Raw genomic sequence first — 17160 nt, forward strand, 5'->3', positions numbered from 1 at the left:
AAAGAGACAGAGTGTAAGAGAAACAGATAGTACAAATATGTGGGTTGTGAGAACGCACTACAGCTTTCCCTTTTTTCACAGATTTTCATGAGGTATGGCCGTCAGAGATGGAAACTGAAAGGCAAAATAGAAGTCAATGGCAAGCAAAGCTGGGATGGAGAAGAAATGGTCTTCCTCCCTCTTATCGTTGGGTTGATCTCCATTAAGGTATCAGTATAAGTATCATGGTTTTCATTTAACTAGCCACATGTTAGCCAAGCAGGACTATAATGCTGCTCTACAGGTAGTAAGCAGTGCCATTCAGACTTCCCGCTATTAATTGAACTTATGTGTATTATCTTCATACATTTATAATCCCACCTTCTTTTCATCTTGGAATCAAAGGCAATGTGCATGTGGTTCTCCCACCCAGTCACTGACCAAACTCAGACCATATCCTGGATGCCTTTAATTTTTGTGAGAGACTCCAGGTATCCTGCAGTGATTTTATATATTGAGTCAGGTAAGGAACTCGGTTGTCAGTGTGTCACTACCCTTCTCAACCATACTCTTTTTTCAAAAAGTGTTTTTAATATTGTTTTCAATACAGTAACCCATCCTGGGACCTTAGGGTGAAGGGCGGTTGAATCCTAGGTAATAATATGAAAGCCACAGTTTGGTGCACCAAAAAAACCCCACAAATGGCATATGTTAACAAAAATGTGCTAGGGCAGCCTACCTTTCTTGTCATGGATAAAACAAATGTCCCTTAAAAGGCAGATTTTCATATCATTGCTCATGGGCACAACAGTCAAATGCTGATTGTTCCATCTTCCGGTTCAGAAAATATGCAATATTATGTAGCAAGGCCACTGTAGAAAAATGCGGAATACAGCGGAACCTCAGTTGTCGAACGTAATCCGTTCCAGAAGACTGTTTGACTTCTGAAACGTTCAACAACTGAGGTGCAAGGGGTTGTCAGCAATTTCCATTGAGAAAATGAAAAAACACGCAGCAGAAGCCGTTCGACTTCCGAGGCATGTTCAAAAACTGAAGCAATTACTTCCAGGTTTTCGGAGTTCGGGTTCTGAAACGTTCAGCTTCCGAGACGCTTGAAAACCAAGATTCCACTGTAGTTGACTCTAAGCACTGCTACCGACCTACTGTGCCATTCATAATACATAGTTATTCTGTTTCTAATTTTTAACATATATTGCTTTTGAAGGTCACAGAAGTTAAAGGCCTTGCTACTCACATCCTGGTGGGAAGTGTTACCTGCGAGACAAAAGAGTTGTTTGCTGCTCAGCCTCAAGTTGTTGCTGTGGACATCAATGACCTTGGCACGATAAAGCTGAATCTGGAGATCACCTGGCAGTAAGTGAAGCTGACTTGGTGGCTGTGCGAATGGTGCTTCAGATCAAGTGGGTTCCTGCCTCCCTGCCCATAGTCTTTTGCTTCTCTAATAAGGAGACTGAAGAAAAGACTTGCTGTAAACTAAGATTAGTAATACGAGACAAAAACCATAAGGTTTCATATTTCAATGTGTACTTTGGCCCTCCATGACTGTAAAATGTAAACCAGTAGGTCATAGTTATTCCAGATTAATTAGCACAGAGTACCAGAGGGTTATCCTGTGAATGTGTTATTTACAGAGACTCACTGGGAAGATGATGGAGGTCCCTGCTCTGATGACCTAAAAATGAACAGAAAACAAGGGCTCCTTGTAACAGTAATTCAGTCTAATGAGAGGCTTTTTCTTTCTTCTCTTTTTACAGCCCATTTGATGTTGAGGACTTGACCCCATCTGCAGGCAACACAAACAAAGCATCCGCTCTCCAAAGGAGAGTGTCCATGTATAGCCAAGGCACTCCAGAAACCCCGACCTTCAAGGATCACTCATTCTTTGTAAGTTGTGCCTCTCTAATATGGACTCAGTGGATAAATAACAGTTATAGTCAATGCATAGTTTCACACCACTTTGTGATTACATAAGTTCAATGCTGATGCTCCTCAGTGCTCTTCTAAGCTTTTTTAAAGCAAAACAAAATTATTTCTAACTTCTAATAACCACTATTAAAATACCTGTCCCCTTTAACTATGATAGTGGCTGTTAATAGATCCCTTGCTATTACCCGAGTTGCAGTAATATTTTTAACATTTTACCTTAATATGTGTATTCTTTATTTGTAAACAATCTACTGCTTTATTGATAAACTGTTGCACATAAAAAAGCTTCATTGCAGAGATAATAATTATAATAATAATAATAATAATAATAATAATATATTATTTATACCCTGCCCATCTGGCTGGGTTTCCCCAGCCACTCTGGGCGGCTTCCAACAAAAGATGAAAATACATTAAAACATCAGTCATTAAAAACTTCCCTAAACAGGGCTGCCTTCAGATGTCTTCTAAACATCAGATAGTTGTTTATTTCTTTGACATCTGATGGGAGGGCGTTCCACAGAGTGGCTGCCACTACTGAGAAGTCCCTTTTATTGGATGGCCATAAATTTGCTTTAAGGGGAGAGGGCTGAAGGCAGTAGCAGCATAAACATACATTTGATCATTTAAACTTCAAGACTACTTTAAACATATATATTAGTTGCACACGATCCCAATCCCCGAGCAGTGCAAGATTCCAGGGTTTCCAGGCATGCTTACACAGGGTTTGTGTTTCCTTTTGGAAGTGAGGCACTGCAGAGACTGTGGTGTCTTTATGATATATGGTTTATTTGCTGACATATATACAACCTGAGCCTGCAGTGGAGGGCTTTGCAGCATGAACACCCCAAACGGGTCTTGTTTCCCCCATACAGTAGTCACAGCCTTGGATTCAAGCAGAGGTCCAGCATGGCGCTCTCTCTCTCTACTTTTTGCTTTGCTTCTAGGTCATATCACAGCCAAACTCAACTCTAAACTCTGGATTTTGTCCTTCCCACTAGCTGCAAGTTGAGGGAGAGCCCTCAATCATTTGCCCTTTCCTTTGTTTTCCAAATAGATTATCACCCAGGCAATGACCTCATCAGGAAGCCAGCCTGGCTTTATTTTAACAAGTACTGGATCCAGGGGTTCAGGAATCTAGCCTGGCTTGATTAGCTTTTAACACTTATTGGATCCAGAGATCAGAAGGCTTGATCAGATTTTAACACTTGTTGGATGCAGGGCTTAGAGGCATCTGGCACCCACAAACTCAGAACAATATATATATATATATATATATATATATATATATATATATATAATTTATTACTGTTGCAGCTCCCTATAGAGGCCTTTGACATGTTCTAATTTTCAAGAGTTGCTTTAGCCAAAGATTCCTATAACGTACAGTCTCATATAAAAGTGATTCAGTTGAACTAATTGCTTCCTTTTTGCTTAATGGTTGAAGAAATGGCTGCATCCGCCACAAGACAGGCTCCAGCTTTCCATTTTAGATCCTCTGCAGGATGCTTTCTTTGACAAGCTGCGCCGCAGTCGTTCCTTTAGTGATCTGCTGTCTCTCAGGCTGAGACCTAGAGCAGGGCTAGAACATTATGTGAGTCTGAATGGTGGGAGCTCTCTTTATAAATTATCTCCCTGCATTGCTCAAGCAATTACTCTTATTTTCATGCTTGCCCAGATTCTGATACTCTCAGTGAGATCTGTCCAGTTTGCTGACCATGTGTTGAAAAAAATTATTGTACACTCACGCTTGGAATTAACTGATGTTCATGGTTGACCTTAGTTTTGTAACCTCTTTTTAGACAAGAGGTCAAGAGAAAACACATGAGCATCGGAAGAAGACATATAGACATGTATGTATGTATATGTGTACAGTGGACACTCGGGTTGCGAACGTGATCTGTGCGTGATGCATGTTCACAACCCGCAGTGTTTGCAACCCGCATCTGCGTGTCTGCACATGCGTGGGTTGCGATTTGGTGCTTCTGCGCATGCGCAACTGCTAAAACCTGGAAGTAACCCTTTCCGGTACTTCTGGGTTTCGGCAGTCCGCAAACCGGGGGGGAAAAACACAACCTGAAGCAGCTGTAACCCAGGGTATGACTCTATGTACATTGAAGGGGCTCATATCTTGTAAACAATATTCTGGCAATATTCTATATGCAGGATAGAAAGAAAATTTAAATGGGGACCAATTTTAGTGAAAGGCAGGATGAAAATAAAATAAATTTGATGCAGACTAGAAATTAATTGTTCATATTTATGCCCCATTGGGGTTTGAGGCTGTTTCTCTTTGAAACAAAATACCAAAGAGAAACAACCTCAAACTTGAAAAGTACGCCTCAGTTTAGTGTGAAAAATGCTGAGCAAGAAGAGAAAGATATTCTCTAACACTTTCACCTATTATCTGTCAACACGTAGTAATATCAACAAAGTCATGCTACATGGCATTACAGTATTCCATATACATATTTTGCATATGGCCAGCAAACACAAATCTTTTTGTTCCTCTGTTTTGTGCATGAAGTTAAGTAAGTTTGCAGTACCTCTCACAGAACATCACTTCAGGATTGGTTTAGAACCTTCCTATGCTCATTCTACACCAACTCTGATCTTTTCTGTTTGCTGTGCTTTTTTCTGGCTTACTGATATCTTCCTGTTCATATCATTTCATTTTTAAAAAATCAGTATAATAAAAGGTAAGTTTCTTTTACAAATAGGCTTCAAATAAATCAATTTACCTTTAACACTTTTCCATTTTCTGCTAGTGGCTTAGCGTTAATTTTGTGTGGAAAGTTTTTCCGCTTTCCATCTTTAACTGTTCTTGTTTACATTTGCAGTCAAATTCACCTAATGATGTCTTTGAAAATGGGACGGAAGAAAATGAGAAAAGGCCAATGTCGTTCAGCTTCAGTGATATTCCCAATGGAGATTTCACTCAATCATCCAGTTTGGTGGGTTCCTGCACCATAGATAACCCTAATCCTGAAATTACTGTCACGCCCCCAGAACACAATGTGCAGAAGTTATCAAAAACTCGCACCATGGACAATATCAGTACAAGCTCATCTGTAGACTCTACACCTGAATCCAGAGACTTAAAACCGCAAGAGCATGTGCTAGTGAATGAGGAAAATAAGATTTCGTGCATAGATTCTGAAGTTTGCCAAAAGTCTCTAGGTTCAAGAAGCAGCAACCTGTTCTTAGATAATAGTGCCCAGGTATCACTTCTGCAGGACACAGATGAGTTGTCAGAGCTCAAGCCTGTGGAACTGGATACTTTTGAAGGAAACATCACAAAGCAGCTGGTTAAAAGACTCACTTCAGGAGAATGCCCAATGACACCTGAAAAGCTGCACTGTGAGGGGTCAATAAGTGGTGAATCGGAAGGCTATAAATCTTGTGTTGACGGAAGCCTAGAAGAAGCATTTCAGGGACTTATTCTAGCACTTGAACCTCATAAAGAACAATTTAAAGAATTTCAGGATTTGGACCAAGAAGTAACACACCTAGACGAAATCTTAAAAGTAAGTTGTCAGGCATCCTCGCTTTTAACTTTCTTGTATCTCTTGAATACTTTTGTTGTTGTTGTTGTTGTTGTTGTTGTTGTTGTTGTTGTTGTGACAGGCCTTTGCAGCTGTTCAGTTTTTGATTAGTTAGTCATCTGAATGATTATCTGTAATTTTTTCTTTTAAATGATGTTTTCTGTTTTATAGTGTACACTGCCTTGTACACTATACGGAACCTCAGTTTTCGAATGTAATCCGTTCCGGAAGACCATTCTGAAATGTTCGAAAACTGATGTGCAAAGGGCGGTCTGCAAATTTACAGAGAAAATTGAGAAAAATACAGTGGTACTTCAGCGGAAGCCGTTCGACTTCCGAGGTGCGTTTTAAAATGGAAGCATTTACTTCCAGGTTTTCAGCGTTCGAGTTCTGAAACGTTTGTGAACAGAGACAATCAAAAACTGAGGTAGTACTGTAGCTTTATTTATAAATAAATAAATTAAAAGTGAATACCAGACATTTATGTGACTAAACTCAATGAGCACCCAGCTCACACAAGTAGACTACACCAATGGTAGAAAGTACCCCACAAATATACTAAATTTGTATCTTCTGTATTGACATATTATAAAAGATGTTATAATTAAAAACAAGTGTCAATGAAAAGTTATTTCATTGGTTGGCAGACAACTTCCAGACAGCATAAGAATCTACAAGGAAAAGATTTACGTCACATATTGTGAAAAACTGTATTGCTGAATCTGGTAGTTTCAGGAAGATGCAGAGGATTTCTTCTTTGTTATTAAAAAATATATATGTTTCTATGTCTTTTTGTTGTGGGTGGGGGAGTGAGAGTGTATGGATTCATCAGCTCCCTCATCCTCACATATTCATTTCGCTTTTCCTGTTGCAGTGCAGACCAGCAATCAGTCACAGCAGGTCATCCAGCCTAAGCCTAACAGTTGAGAGTGCACTGGAAAGTTTTGATTTCCTCAACACCTCTGACTTTGAAGATGATGGTGGTACTGACGAGCTTTGCAATGGCGGTCGAGGCACTGATTGTGTATTCTCAGATACGGAAGTTGAGAAAAACAGGTACGGAAGCCAATATCTTGTTCTTTTCTTACGTAAGCCCAAACTCTCGCACTTGTCCTTTCAGTCCTGGCGCACACACATTGTTAAAGGAAGATTAAACTAAATATTGGGCTTTATAGATAAGCGATTTCCCTACAGAGCAATTATAATTAAGTTTAGAAGAACTGCTGCTTACAGTGTTGCCCACATTTTATTTACCATTTTGCTGAAATGTCCCCAGCGCCAGCTTAAAACAACAGCTGGTAGAACATGAGACTCTTAATCTTAGGGTTATGGGCTCGAGCCCCATGTTGGGCAAGAAGATTCCTGCATTGGTAGCTTCCCTGCTGCTGCTTTAAAATTAGTCAGCACAACTATTAACACCCTTTAGCTTTTCTTAAATCCATCTATGATCCACTTTCCACTGAGAAATACTGGAACAATTGTTTAAAGAGTGAAACAATCATTTAAACCTTGAGATTTGCATTATTCTGTAAATAAGTAAATAACTGGGAAACCTGAGTTCTGTGCCTGAAACACCTGATGAAATCATCATGTCTTCTGCTTCAATGACTTGTGGGTTGTTGTTTATTAATTTCTTGGCTGGCAATTAATCATGTGCTAGTAGAGCACTGACAGATTAAGTCTTAATTGTATAACTTTTCAAAACCACTAATCTAGAACCCAGTGAAATCTGCAAAACCATGTTGTCAACAGATCAGGGTGGCTGGTGCATTTTAATTTTTTTTTTTTTAAGAAAGCAAGTTCTAATGAAGGCCGATTTCAAAGACTTCACAGCGAGAGCTCTTTACAAAAGGGGCATTGTTTGAGAGAAACAAGTAGGCCACTGTGGAAGCCATATATCCTTTAAATGTGGACACTTACTTGGCACAGGCTACCTTGTGCCACTGCCAGTTTTGAGGTATGATGCTTTCATTAAAAGCCTTTTGGCCTCGCGAGGGCTTTTTGGTTACAGGTCGGTGCTTTCAACAATCCCTCTTTTGCGTGGTGTTAGTCATGTTGAGCCTGCATAAAAAGAAATCCAAACCACTCACTTACCTCCCAGCATGAACAGTTACAGGTCAGAACACCCAGAAGCCAGGGGGCATCTCAGCGAAGCATTGACAGAAGACACAGGAGTTGGTACCAGTGTCGCTGGAAGCCCTCTTCCGTTGACCACAGGGAACGAAAGCCTTGATATCACCATAGTCAAGCACTTACAGTACTGCACACAGCTTATTCAGGTACCTATAGTGGGGTGTTTTTTGGGGGGGACCCCCTAAACCCTAGAAATTAAAAAAAAATAGGATTTTGATTATTTGGGATGTGAAAGGAGAAATACAAGCTGCAGAGGAATTCCTGGGCTAGGTCTTGCAAAAAACAACCTGGGCAAGCTAGAGCCATTAAGAAACAATACAGAGCCATTGAGGGCCGTTGGCAATGCAAGAGAACTGTCGCTCCCTCCCCTTGCCCTGAGGTGTAAGAAGACTGGGGGGTTGTAAGGTTGCCAGGGTAACTGGGTGTGAGGTGACAGGAAAAGAGACTTGAGCAAGGGTTGCTGGGATCCATCTTGAGCAGGCTGGCTGGGAGAAATGCCTTGAACTTCTCAGCTGCACTGCTGTGGGAGACAAACCCCTCTTGAAATGACCATTCTATGAGATCTAGACTCCCTCCATGCAGACTGAAGGTGTAAATAGAAATAGAAATAAACCATATTTCTTAATGCCATGACAGTCTCCACCGTGTCTCAATTCTCCAAAGGCCCACAGAATCTCTGAGTGCCTAGAGCTCTATGGGCTCTTGCCACTGCTTGGCAGAGAGGGGGAGGCACCCAACTTCTGTAACAACATGTGTGTGTGTATTTTGTTGGGAGGGGATTGAAAACTTGGAATGATGGGGTGGAATATCTTGAAAGATGGCATGACTGGATGGAATCCTGAGCAGGACAACCTCACACTGCAACACGTCATTGCAGATCCCATCTATAGAATAAAATACTATTTTTGCTTGTTAAAATACACATGCTTCCGCATTACACACATCAGCAGAATTAATCTAAGTTCTATCCAGAGAATTTATTATACATAACATGCTAAAATTTTGCTCTTCTTTTATTGTTTCACTAGCAAATTGTATTCTCCAGTAAAACTCCCTTTGTGACAAGAAACCTCCTTGATAAGCTGTCCCAGCAGGTTCTAGTGATTGAGAGTCTTGCAGAGATCAGCAATGAGAACACCGGGAACATCAGACCTGTAAGCGAAGGTAAGACCTGGCATAGACAGTTTCCATTTTGAAAGGATGGGTACCTATTTAAATATTCCTTAAGCATGGTGTGCAATACAGTCCTGTAGTCACAAGTATTTATTCAGGGTGTGTTGTTTTTAAAGTGTGTTCACGATAATTGGATTATTCATGTCCACCAGATCATTGAAACAGCCATATTTCTAAGGACTATAAAACAGATTAGCAGTTTCTGTTTCCTGTACTACATGCATCATAGGCTTTAGTCATAGGTTAGGAAACAAAAATGTTGAAAACTGAAAGAAATTATTCATTTCAGAAGTGAAATGCATTTTCACAAACATTTCCTAGTGTATTATCAATGCAAATCTCTGCTACCATGTGGGCTAGATGGAAGTTTGCTTCTTCCTTTTTTTAAAACAACGAGATCTGAAATTCTTAAGAAACCAAACCGTTTACCATAGTGCCTGGATGTGCAGAAAAGCAATAGCCCTAGGTTAAGGTCAGCTTCTGTTGTAAGCACATACAATCCAGTCAAGCTTGTGAGCCATTGATTTTCAATAGAAATGTACATGGTTAACCATGGAATCAATGGGATAAAGGTGCTTAGATTGACCTGGATCCATGTCCAAAGTATACAAAGGGTGATTAGCAATTGAATTATGGTTATCCTTTTCAAATCAGAACAAATCTGCTTTTGCCTTTTAGATTTTTCACTCCGAAAAGCCAGTGCAACCCTTATAATTTCAAATGAAATTGGCGTTTTCAGTCCGTGTTCCTTCAGTGGGGCCTCTTAAGCTTTGCAAACATTCAGCTGTAATTAGAATATTTATCTTCCTTATACTGAAAGCAGTGACAATCTCTCTTTTGTGATATTCTTTCCATTCAGCAATTCCGGAATTCCAGAAAAGGGTCTCTCTGCTTTCCTTCTGGAGTAAATGTACCAATCCTTCTGGGTTCTACCACATCTCTGCTGACAAGATGATCAAGCAACTGGATGCCATGTTCGCTACAACGCTGAATGACGAGTGCCCGGGACTTGCAGAAACAGGTACAGTTTTCCAGTGTGTTTCTATAGTAGCAGCAAAGAGCATCGGTCTCATTGATGATGTCTGCAAGAAATCTCTGCAGCAGAAATCATGGCTACTGACAGCTATATTAAGTCTTTCAAAGTTGCTTGCTGACATTAGCACACTGAAATATTTTGTTATATTTCCCAAAATGCAAAATGACTTAACCCAAACAAAGGGCTTTTGGAAGCACAAATATTGATTTAGTTGATGATTTATATAAACTAGTGTATCCAGTCAGGCAAAAATTGCTACTCTGCTGCAGTCTTCCAGTTACTCATCTTTTGTTTTATAATACTTGCAGATAGATATGCTTTGTGTGCATTTTCCAGCAGATTCTGGAGAAATATAGGTTTCCCTTACAAAAGTAGCAAGCTTCTATTAATCAAAAAACCCATTAGCTGGCTCGCAGCTGAGTTTTGGCCTACCAGAATGCCTTAGATCCTCTCAAATTGCCTATTGGCTAGCTGCAACAAAACATGTCTCTCCCGTATCAGTCTCTACAGTCACAGAAGGCACTGTAACTCCCCAATGGTTTAATTTCACAGTCCTCCATTATCTCCCAAGAGACAGCTACCATCAGGCTGGCGTCATTGCTTGGCCACACATTTAGCAATAACTGAGCTGTTGAATGTGGTACTTAATACTGAACTACTACTACTACTACTACTACTACTACTACAGGTTGATCAAATTGAGGGTCAAAGTGGTGCTGTTGGTTTCCTTTCCAAATCTGCTCCTTCCACCCTCTACCTACCCCATGTCCACTGTTTTTCTATGTTGAAGTTTATTCCATGAGGCTTTACTCTCATTTACAACACTCGGGCCTTGTTCTGTATGCTTGTAACTGTTGCCCACACCACCTGTGTGCTACCACCTTTTTATTTGCTTAAAATCCCTCATAAAAACCCAACTTTTATGTAACGCGTTTGCCTCAGTTCCTTAGTCGTTGTGTTCTACTGTTACTTAGAGAGCAATCCTAAGCCCTGATCCACTGCCTGCAGGTAATTAAGATGGGACAGAGGTGCCTCTCTGCTGGTAGAGAGCAGCTCTAAGCTGGGAGCATGTCCACAGAAGAGGCGCGCATAAAGCACTCTTTGTTTCTTCTTGTCATAGGTTAGGGTTGCCATGTTTCAAAAAGTGAAAATCCGGACACAAAAGTAGTTAAGCTTCCACCCCCCCCCCAAAAAAAACCCCTAAAAATAATAACGAATTTTTGAGTTAAGTAAATTTGCCAAAATCTACACTCCTGACATGAGTTGCCATACATCCAGATTTTCCCAGGCATTTCAGTGATTCCTGCCCAGACACTGCTTCCGATGACTGAATCCTGGGCATGTCTGGGAAATTCTGGATGTGTGGCAGCCCTATCATGAGTGCCAGTAGCAGGGTGAAGGTAGGCTCTGTTGCACTAGGGGAGGAATGTGACTCAAAAGCAACATCCGCATTCACTGTACCATGACCTGCAAACTTGCAAACTTATTAAATCAGCACAGTGCCTCCTAGAATTTTAATCTGCTTTTTTTTTATCTTGTCACCACAGTGTTCAAAACCTTGGTATCACATATCTTGGATCGAGCGGAGCCTGTCCTTTCCTCTAGTCTGTCCTTGGAAATCATAACAGTTTTCCAGTATTACAACTATTTTGCCAACAAAAATGTCCACGATCTGGCAAATTATTTGCTTCAGCTTGCAAGAGAAGGTAAGGATGATCATACGGTTTCCTAGGGAAGGTTATCTTTAAAAAAAAAGCACAGCATGAAATAATTCCATTTGCTGCTCCAAAGAATCCAGGAGTATGTTTTAAGTTAAGATTCACAATGCACACATGAACGGTGTGCTTTGAACTGAGACAAAAACACCACCTTTTGATACTACGGCTGGGGGAAATCTGAAGATCAACTCATGGGCTCTCCCTGAATAGCAAGATCTGCTACGTGTTAATTCGCATAAAAACCATACACATTCACACACAAACACATAACCTATTAGCCGAGAGTCTTGAAGCTATTGCGAATGATGTAATGTAAAGTCTGTTTTAGTTGAAGGGTGATAGTTCGGTGGTAGAACACATAATGTCCCAGGGTCGATTTCAGCATTTCAAGGCAGGTCAGTGAAAGAGTGCAATGCAAAACTCAGCCAAGCAGTATACATTACACTGAGTTAGATGGACCAATAGTTAGGCTAGCTTCCTGTGTAAACTCTGCAGTTTGCCACAAGGTGTCCCATATCAAAGATGCTAGCAAAACAACCTGGATGGTTGAAGAAAGTAAGATGACTGTTAAACTAATTTTGACTTATGGAGGCTGCTGGAAAAAACTCACGGTTGATCCAGTTCCTCACATATTCCTTAAAATTTTCTGTGTTCAGGTTTTGTTTTTTGGTTTTGGTTTTAAAAAGAAGAGCACTTTTGGAGATGAATGAAAGTGGATTTCTAACCAGTAGCACAGTAAAAAGCAGCAAGGTTTCCTGTGCCCTGTCCAATGAGCTGCAAAAGAATTGGGCTAAAGGACAAGCACTGGACACTTGATTTAAAAAAAAAAAAAGGTTTGGGGTTTTTTTTATAATCTACATGCAATAGAATTAACAATTGCAAACAAATTTGGCAAGATATATTTATGCTCTATTGATTCTCCCTCCTCTGCCATCAGTCCCTTTTACCATGGAATTTCTGGCTATGGGCTTTAAAGACCCAACATGTTGGCCGCTCCAGGTGATCGCAGTGACACCTAGAGTGCCTCGTCCTCATTATGTGGATGAAGTTGCCAGACTTCCTGGTAGCAGTTGGTAGTGATGTGGACGCTGCCTTCCAATGAAGGCAATCCACAAACTGATTCTAGACTTTGCCGTTACCATATGGAGTAGCTTAAACACATGCGAAAGCTTGGACACCTGTTGCTGGAACTCACAAGCACTCAGGTCCTGCTTGCAGGTGTTCAATAACCACCTGGTTGGCTATGACTTTGAGACCAGGATGCTGAACTAGGTGGGCCTGTGACATGATCTTACGTTTGTATGTTGTCGCTGTCTTTGTGTGGTGAACCTAAGCATGCCCTAACTTAGAGCGACATTCTGGTTCCATTTCAGCCTTAATGGTGCAGACTCTACAGTCCTTAAGAGATGAAAAGTTCTTGCAGAATAAAGCCACTTTAACCTCCTTCAGCCTCCCACCTCAGCAAGAAGTACTGAAATCCTTGGCTCTCCTCCTCCTGACTGAAAACAAAAGGGAGACCCACGAGGCTGTGGCATCTTTGTTGTCGGCTGCAGCAGAAGACAAGGACTTCAGGGAAAAGGTAGGCACAATTGGAAACGGTAACAAGATTATGAGTACTGGGGTAGAGCTGTTAGATTTCAGCTAGGGCATTTCTCTGAGGCTATTAAGGCTTCATAGAGAGGAAGGGAATGCTCTAGCAAGACAGGGCGGTCTGACATTTCATATCAAGTAGGCCGCAAGAGTACTTCGACCCGGAACCCATGGTCCCTATGCTGCCTTGTATGGTGGGGGGAGCAAGGCCAAAATTTGATGTGTCGCCCCCAGCCCTCATGCTGCCTTCCCAAAGCTAAGTGAGGCACCAGGCTCTGTGAAAGAGGTGTTAGTCTCTGGCAGAGTCCTAGAGGCCTTCCACCTCCTTCCCAAAGGTGGGAAAGTGCTAGTTAGGCTTTGGGAAGGAGGATGGAGGACTCGATGACCCTGTCAGAGCTCTCACACCTCCTTCCTAAAGCTCCATGCCTTGCTTACCTGGCTTTGAGAAGGCAGCGGGAGGAGGGGCCTCCAATGTTGCTGAGGACCGGACCACCCTGAGTTAGGAAGTGGGGTTGGGACAATAGGACTGTTTAGCCCCAGTTCCAAGCAGCAGCATGTAGAGAAACAGCATCTCTCTCTATATAACCCAAGCTGGGATAGCTCAGTCGGTAGAGCATGAGACTCTTAATCTCAGGGTCGTGGGGGCAAAAGAGACCTTTGTTGCAAGGAGTTGGACTTAGATGTCCCTCAGGGTCCCTTCCAACTCTATGATCCTCTACACCCAGGGAAGCACTGCTTCAGGTATTGCATTGATTCATTGTGAGTTTGGATTAGGGCCCTGGTGTAAAGGTATTCAGGCTTTTTACTTCTGTTTTTGATTTCAGATTGCATTAGTTAGGTGGTGGTTTTGCTATAATTGTTGTTAATCCTAATTTATCTTGGTTTAATAGTTTTGAATTGGAATAAGTAAGCTGCATGCACCACACATATGCCAATAATTTGGAATGGCCCCTGGAGCACATAATCTGCTTTAGTTACTCCTTTGTATGGGGAACCACATGTTGCTGAACTGCAATGCCCTTCATCCTTCATCATTGCCCATACTGGGTGGGGCAGAGTTGGAGTCCAACAACATATGGAGGACTGCTGGTTCTCAGTCTTTGCCTTAAGTGCTGCCTTAAGTCTTTCTGTGAGATGCAGTTACAGCTTCCTCCTCATTGCCTCCCTCTTTCTTCCCCTCCCAGGCTTTAATTTATTACTGCGAAACCCTTGCACAGCCCAGCCTCCACCTGCAGAAGGCAGCTTGTCTGGCCCTGAAATGCCTCCAGGTAAAGTTTGCCTTCTTTTCTTTCCCAGGCACAACAAAAGGTCAAGCAACAACAAGGGTTTCAATAGCCCCTCTTGAGCAAACAGCAACAATCAGAGTCTTGTTCTTCTGCATTAGCCATCCTGGTATTACTTTGCAAAAGTGAGGATATTATTTTTTTTGCACAAGTAATTTAGAACCTTGAAGTATCTCCAGGATGAGAAGTGTGAACTGTGCGTGAGAACTCTTGCCCCTTTAGGAGGTGCACAGACTTAACTTATGATCAGAAAACTAATGCTTACGCAATAGAACAACAAGAACTAGTTATGGAGGACACTGGAAAATGGGGAAGGAGGGCTTTGCCAGTGCAGTAGCACTAAGTTCTGCCGTTGCACCTACATTTGGACTAGGATCTGTTTAAATCACTATCATGTTGTGGTTTTTGTACTTCCAAACAAAACCACCACATAGATTGTAGCACCATTTCAGTTCACAAGAAGTACTGGGGCAGAGCGATTGCACCAGTGATTGTGGGCGGGGTGTGTGGCAGATCCACTGCTATTTCCCAAACCCTGCTGGGTCATGGCAGCAAGGGCAGAAAGAGATGGCGGCGTGGGAAACCAGTTGTTTTTCCTTTTCTCCCACTGCCTACATAACTGCTGGCCTAGCTTCCAGCTCTGTTTGGGAAGGGGTTGTTGGAAGAATGAAAATGCTGAGTATCCTGAGGCAGTGGCGGAGCTGGGTGCTCCAGCACCCAGAGCAGCACACATGCCATGCACCCGGGGCCGGGCGATCCGCCCACGGGGGCGGTGACAATCCTCCCAAGGGGCAGGGTGATCTGCCCATAGGGCTGATTGGCACAGCTGCGTGATCCTCCCTGGGGGCAGATCTCGGCATAGGGGTGCGCTGAATGTTAACTCCTTCAGGCTGAAGGGGGTGACATTCAGCACACACACACCCCAAGCCTACAGCAAGCTGGGGGAAGGGGGAGAGCAGCAGCAGCTGCTTTGCCGCTTGCCACTCACTGGGCTTGGGGGAGTCATGCCAAATGTCACCCCCCTTCAGGATGACACCCAGGGTGAGATGACACCCAGGGTGACCCACACACCCCTTCCTACGCCCCTGTTCTGAGGTTCCTCAGCCCCCCCCCAATATCCTCCAAACACTCCCCGTTTTAGGCCTCACTAGTGGTGGAGCACTACCTACAGGATATCCGAGACTATAGCATTGCACCCTAAACTTCGCTTAACCTGTGGGTGCATTGCCTAATCTCAGGGAAGACAGAATTAAGAGCAAGTCATGAAATGACCAACATGAAATGACCCTACAGAGAAATTTGCCTGTATACACCCAAATCAGCTGCAGAATGCCACTGTAATACAGAATTAACAAAAGGTTTTTAGTAATAACCTTTTAGTTATGACAAATGTGGCTCTTGTAGCATAGTGGTAGTTTAGTAGTAATAAATCTATTGTTGTGAATAATAGTCATTTTAAGAGCGTTTGTTCATAATGCAATAAGGTACATAAGACAGTAAGACAAAAGTTAACAAAGCTCGTGAAAGAGAACCTAGGACCTGCAACAGCATTTCCTGCAGGGATCCAGCTGACGTGAGCTGTTTATCTTTTCCTTGACTGTTTCGTGCATCTTCAGTTTCATGCCACAAGCGCTACCAAAATGGATCAGGTGTCTCCCAATGGAGGGAGCAGATCCACACGATATTTCATTTTGCATGTGGCTCTGCTGTCCCCACTGAAATTACGTAGTGAGGAAAGTCATATGTGGATAAAAGCCCTTCTCTGTTGCACTCTGTGGGTGCATCACTGACAACACATGTGGGATTCTGGATTTGAGCTCTGAGCTTCTACAGAGAAATTGCAAACTCCAGATGAGTTCATAAAATGTTTCACACAGATTTGAACAACTGGACAGAGAATCAGTTATTATCATAAACCATTTGGAACGAGAATAGAAAATAATTAACTTGTTTATGTTTTTGGTATAGGCAACTGAAAGTATTAAAATGCTAGTCACGCTTTGCCAGTCTGACAATGAAGAGATCAGGAAGATTGCCTCTGAAACCCTTCTTTCTCTTGGTAGGTTGACTAACTTTATGCCATTCCATAAATAAATAAATAAATAAATAAATAAATAAATAAATAAGAGAGTAAAAGCAAACTGATGAAAAAATGGGACAAAAGCAGAGTGTGGGGTGTGGGTAATAGAAGAGCAATGACAAAGAGAAACTAGGAAGCACTAGCACAGTACTGGTGATTCCCAAACTCTTATTTCTCCATAACATCTGAATCAGGAGAGGCAGTTAAAGCCCTCAATCAGTGGCTGGATGCAATGATGGGCTGGACTGAACGGTCAATGAACTCAGCTTGGACCCTAGGAAGATGGGGTTGGTGGGTGGGTGGCTCCTACATGCGGGAGATAGATCTGTCACCTGCTCTGATTGGCGTTGCACTCCCTCTGAAGGAGCAAGTCCGCAGTCCTCTGTGGCTAGGGGTGCTTTCTACAAGCTCTGGCTACTATGCCAGCTGTTACTGTTCCTGGAACACAGTAGCTTAACTGCAGTGACCCACGCATTGGTAACATCGAGACTTGATTACTGTAGCACACTTTATGTGGGGCCACTCTTGTATCTGGTTCAGGAGTTGTAGCTGGTGCAGAACACAGCAGCCAAACAACTCACAGAAGCAAGTTACTGGCAATGTGTTTACTCCTCTGCTGAGATGTGCCCTGGTTGCCAATTTGCTTCTGAGCTAGCTTCTTTTGCCAATTCTCAAA

At 42.2% G+C, this 17160-nt stretch overlaps 1 protein-coding gene across 3 annotated transcripts in view; it reads left to right on the forward strand.

The window, feature by feature from the left end:
• The window catches only part of RIPOR2 (RHO family interacting cell polarization regulator 2), a 94334-nt gene that overhangs the window by 75176 nt on the left and 1998 nt on the right, over positions 1 to 17160 (forward strand). For all 3 annotated transcript variants that reach the window (XM_081014125.1, XM_081014126.1, XM_081014127.1), the window contains exons 10-21: positions 82 to 207; positions 1205 to 1353; positions 1755 to 1884; positions 4767 to 5453; positions 6346 to 6527; positions 7582 to 7750; positions 8633 to 8768; positions 9637 to 9798; positions 11361 to 11519; positions 12905 to 13110; positions 14306 to 14389; positions 16373 to 16463. In XM_081014125.1, coding sequence (XP_080870251.1) covers positions 82 to 207; positions 1205 to 1353; positions 1755 to 1884; positions 4767 to 5453; positions 6346 to 6527; positions 7582 to 7750; positions 8633 to 8768; positions 9637 to 9798; positions 11361 to 11519; positions 12905 to 13110; positions 14306 to 14389; positions 16373 to 16463 — 2281 coding nt within the window. The remainder of the gene's footprint in view (positions 1 to 81; positions 208 to 1204; positions 1354 to 1754; positions 1885 to 4766; positions 5454 to 6345; positions 6528 to 7581; positions 7751 to 8632; positions 8769 to 9636; positions 9799 to 11360; positions 11520 to 12904; positions 13111 to 14305; positions 14390 to 16372; positions 16464 to 17160) is intronic.

The sequence above is a fragment of the Podarcis pityusensis genome, assembly GCF_964106645.2.
Source record: "Podarcis pityusensis genome assembly, chromosome: 7".
NCBI lineage: Eukaryota > Metazoa > Chordata > Lepidosauria > Squamata > Lacertidae > Podarcis > Podarcis pityusensis.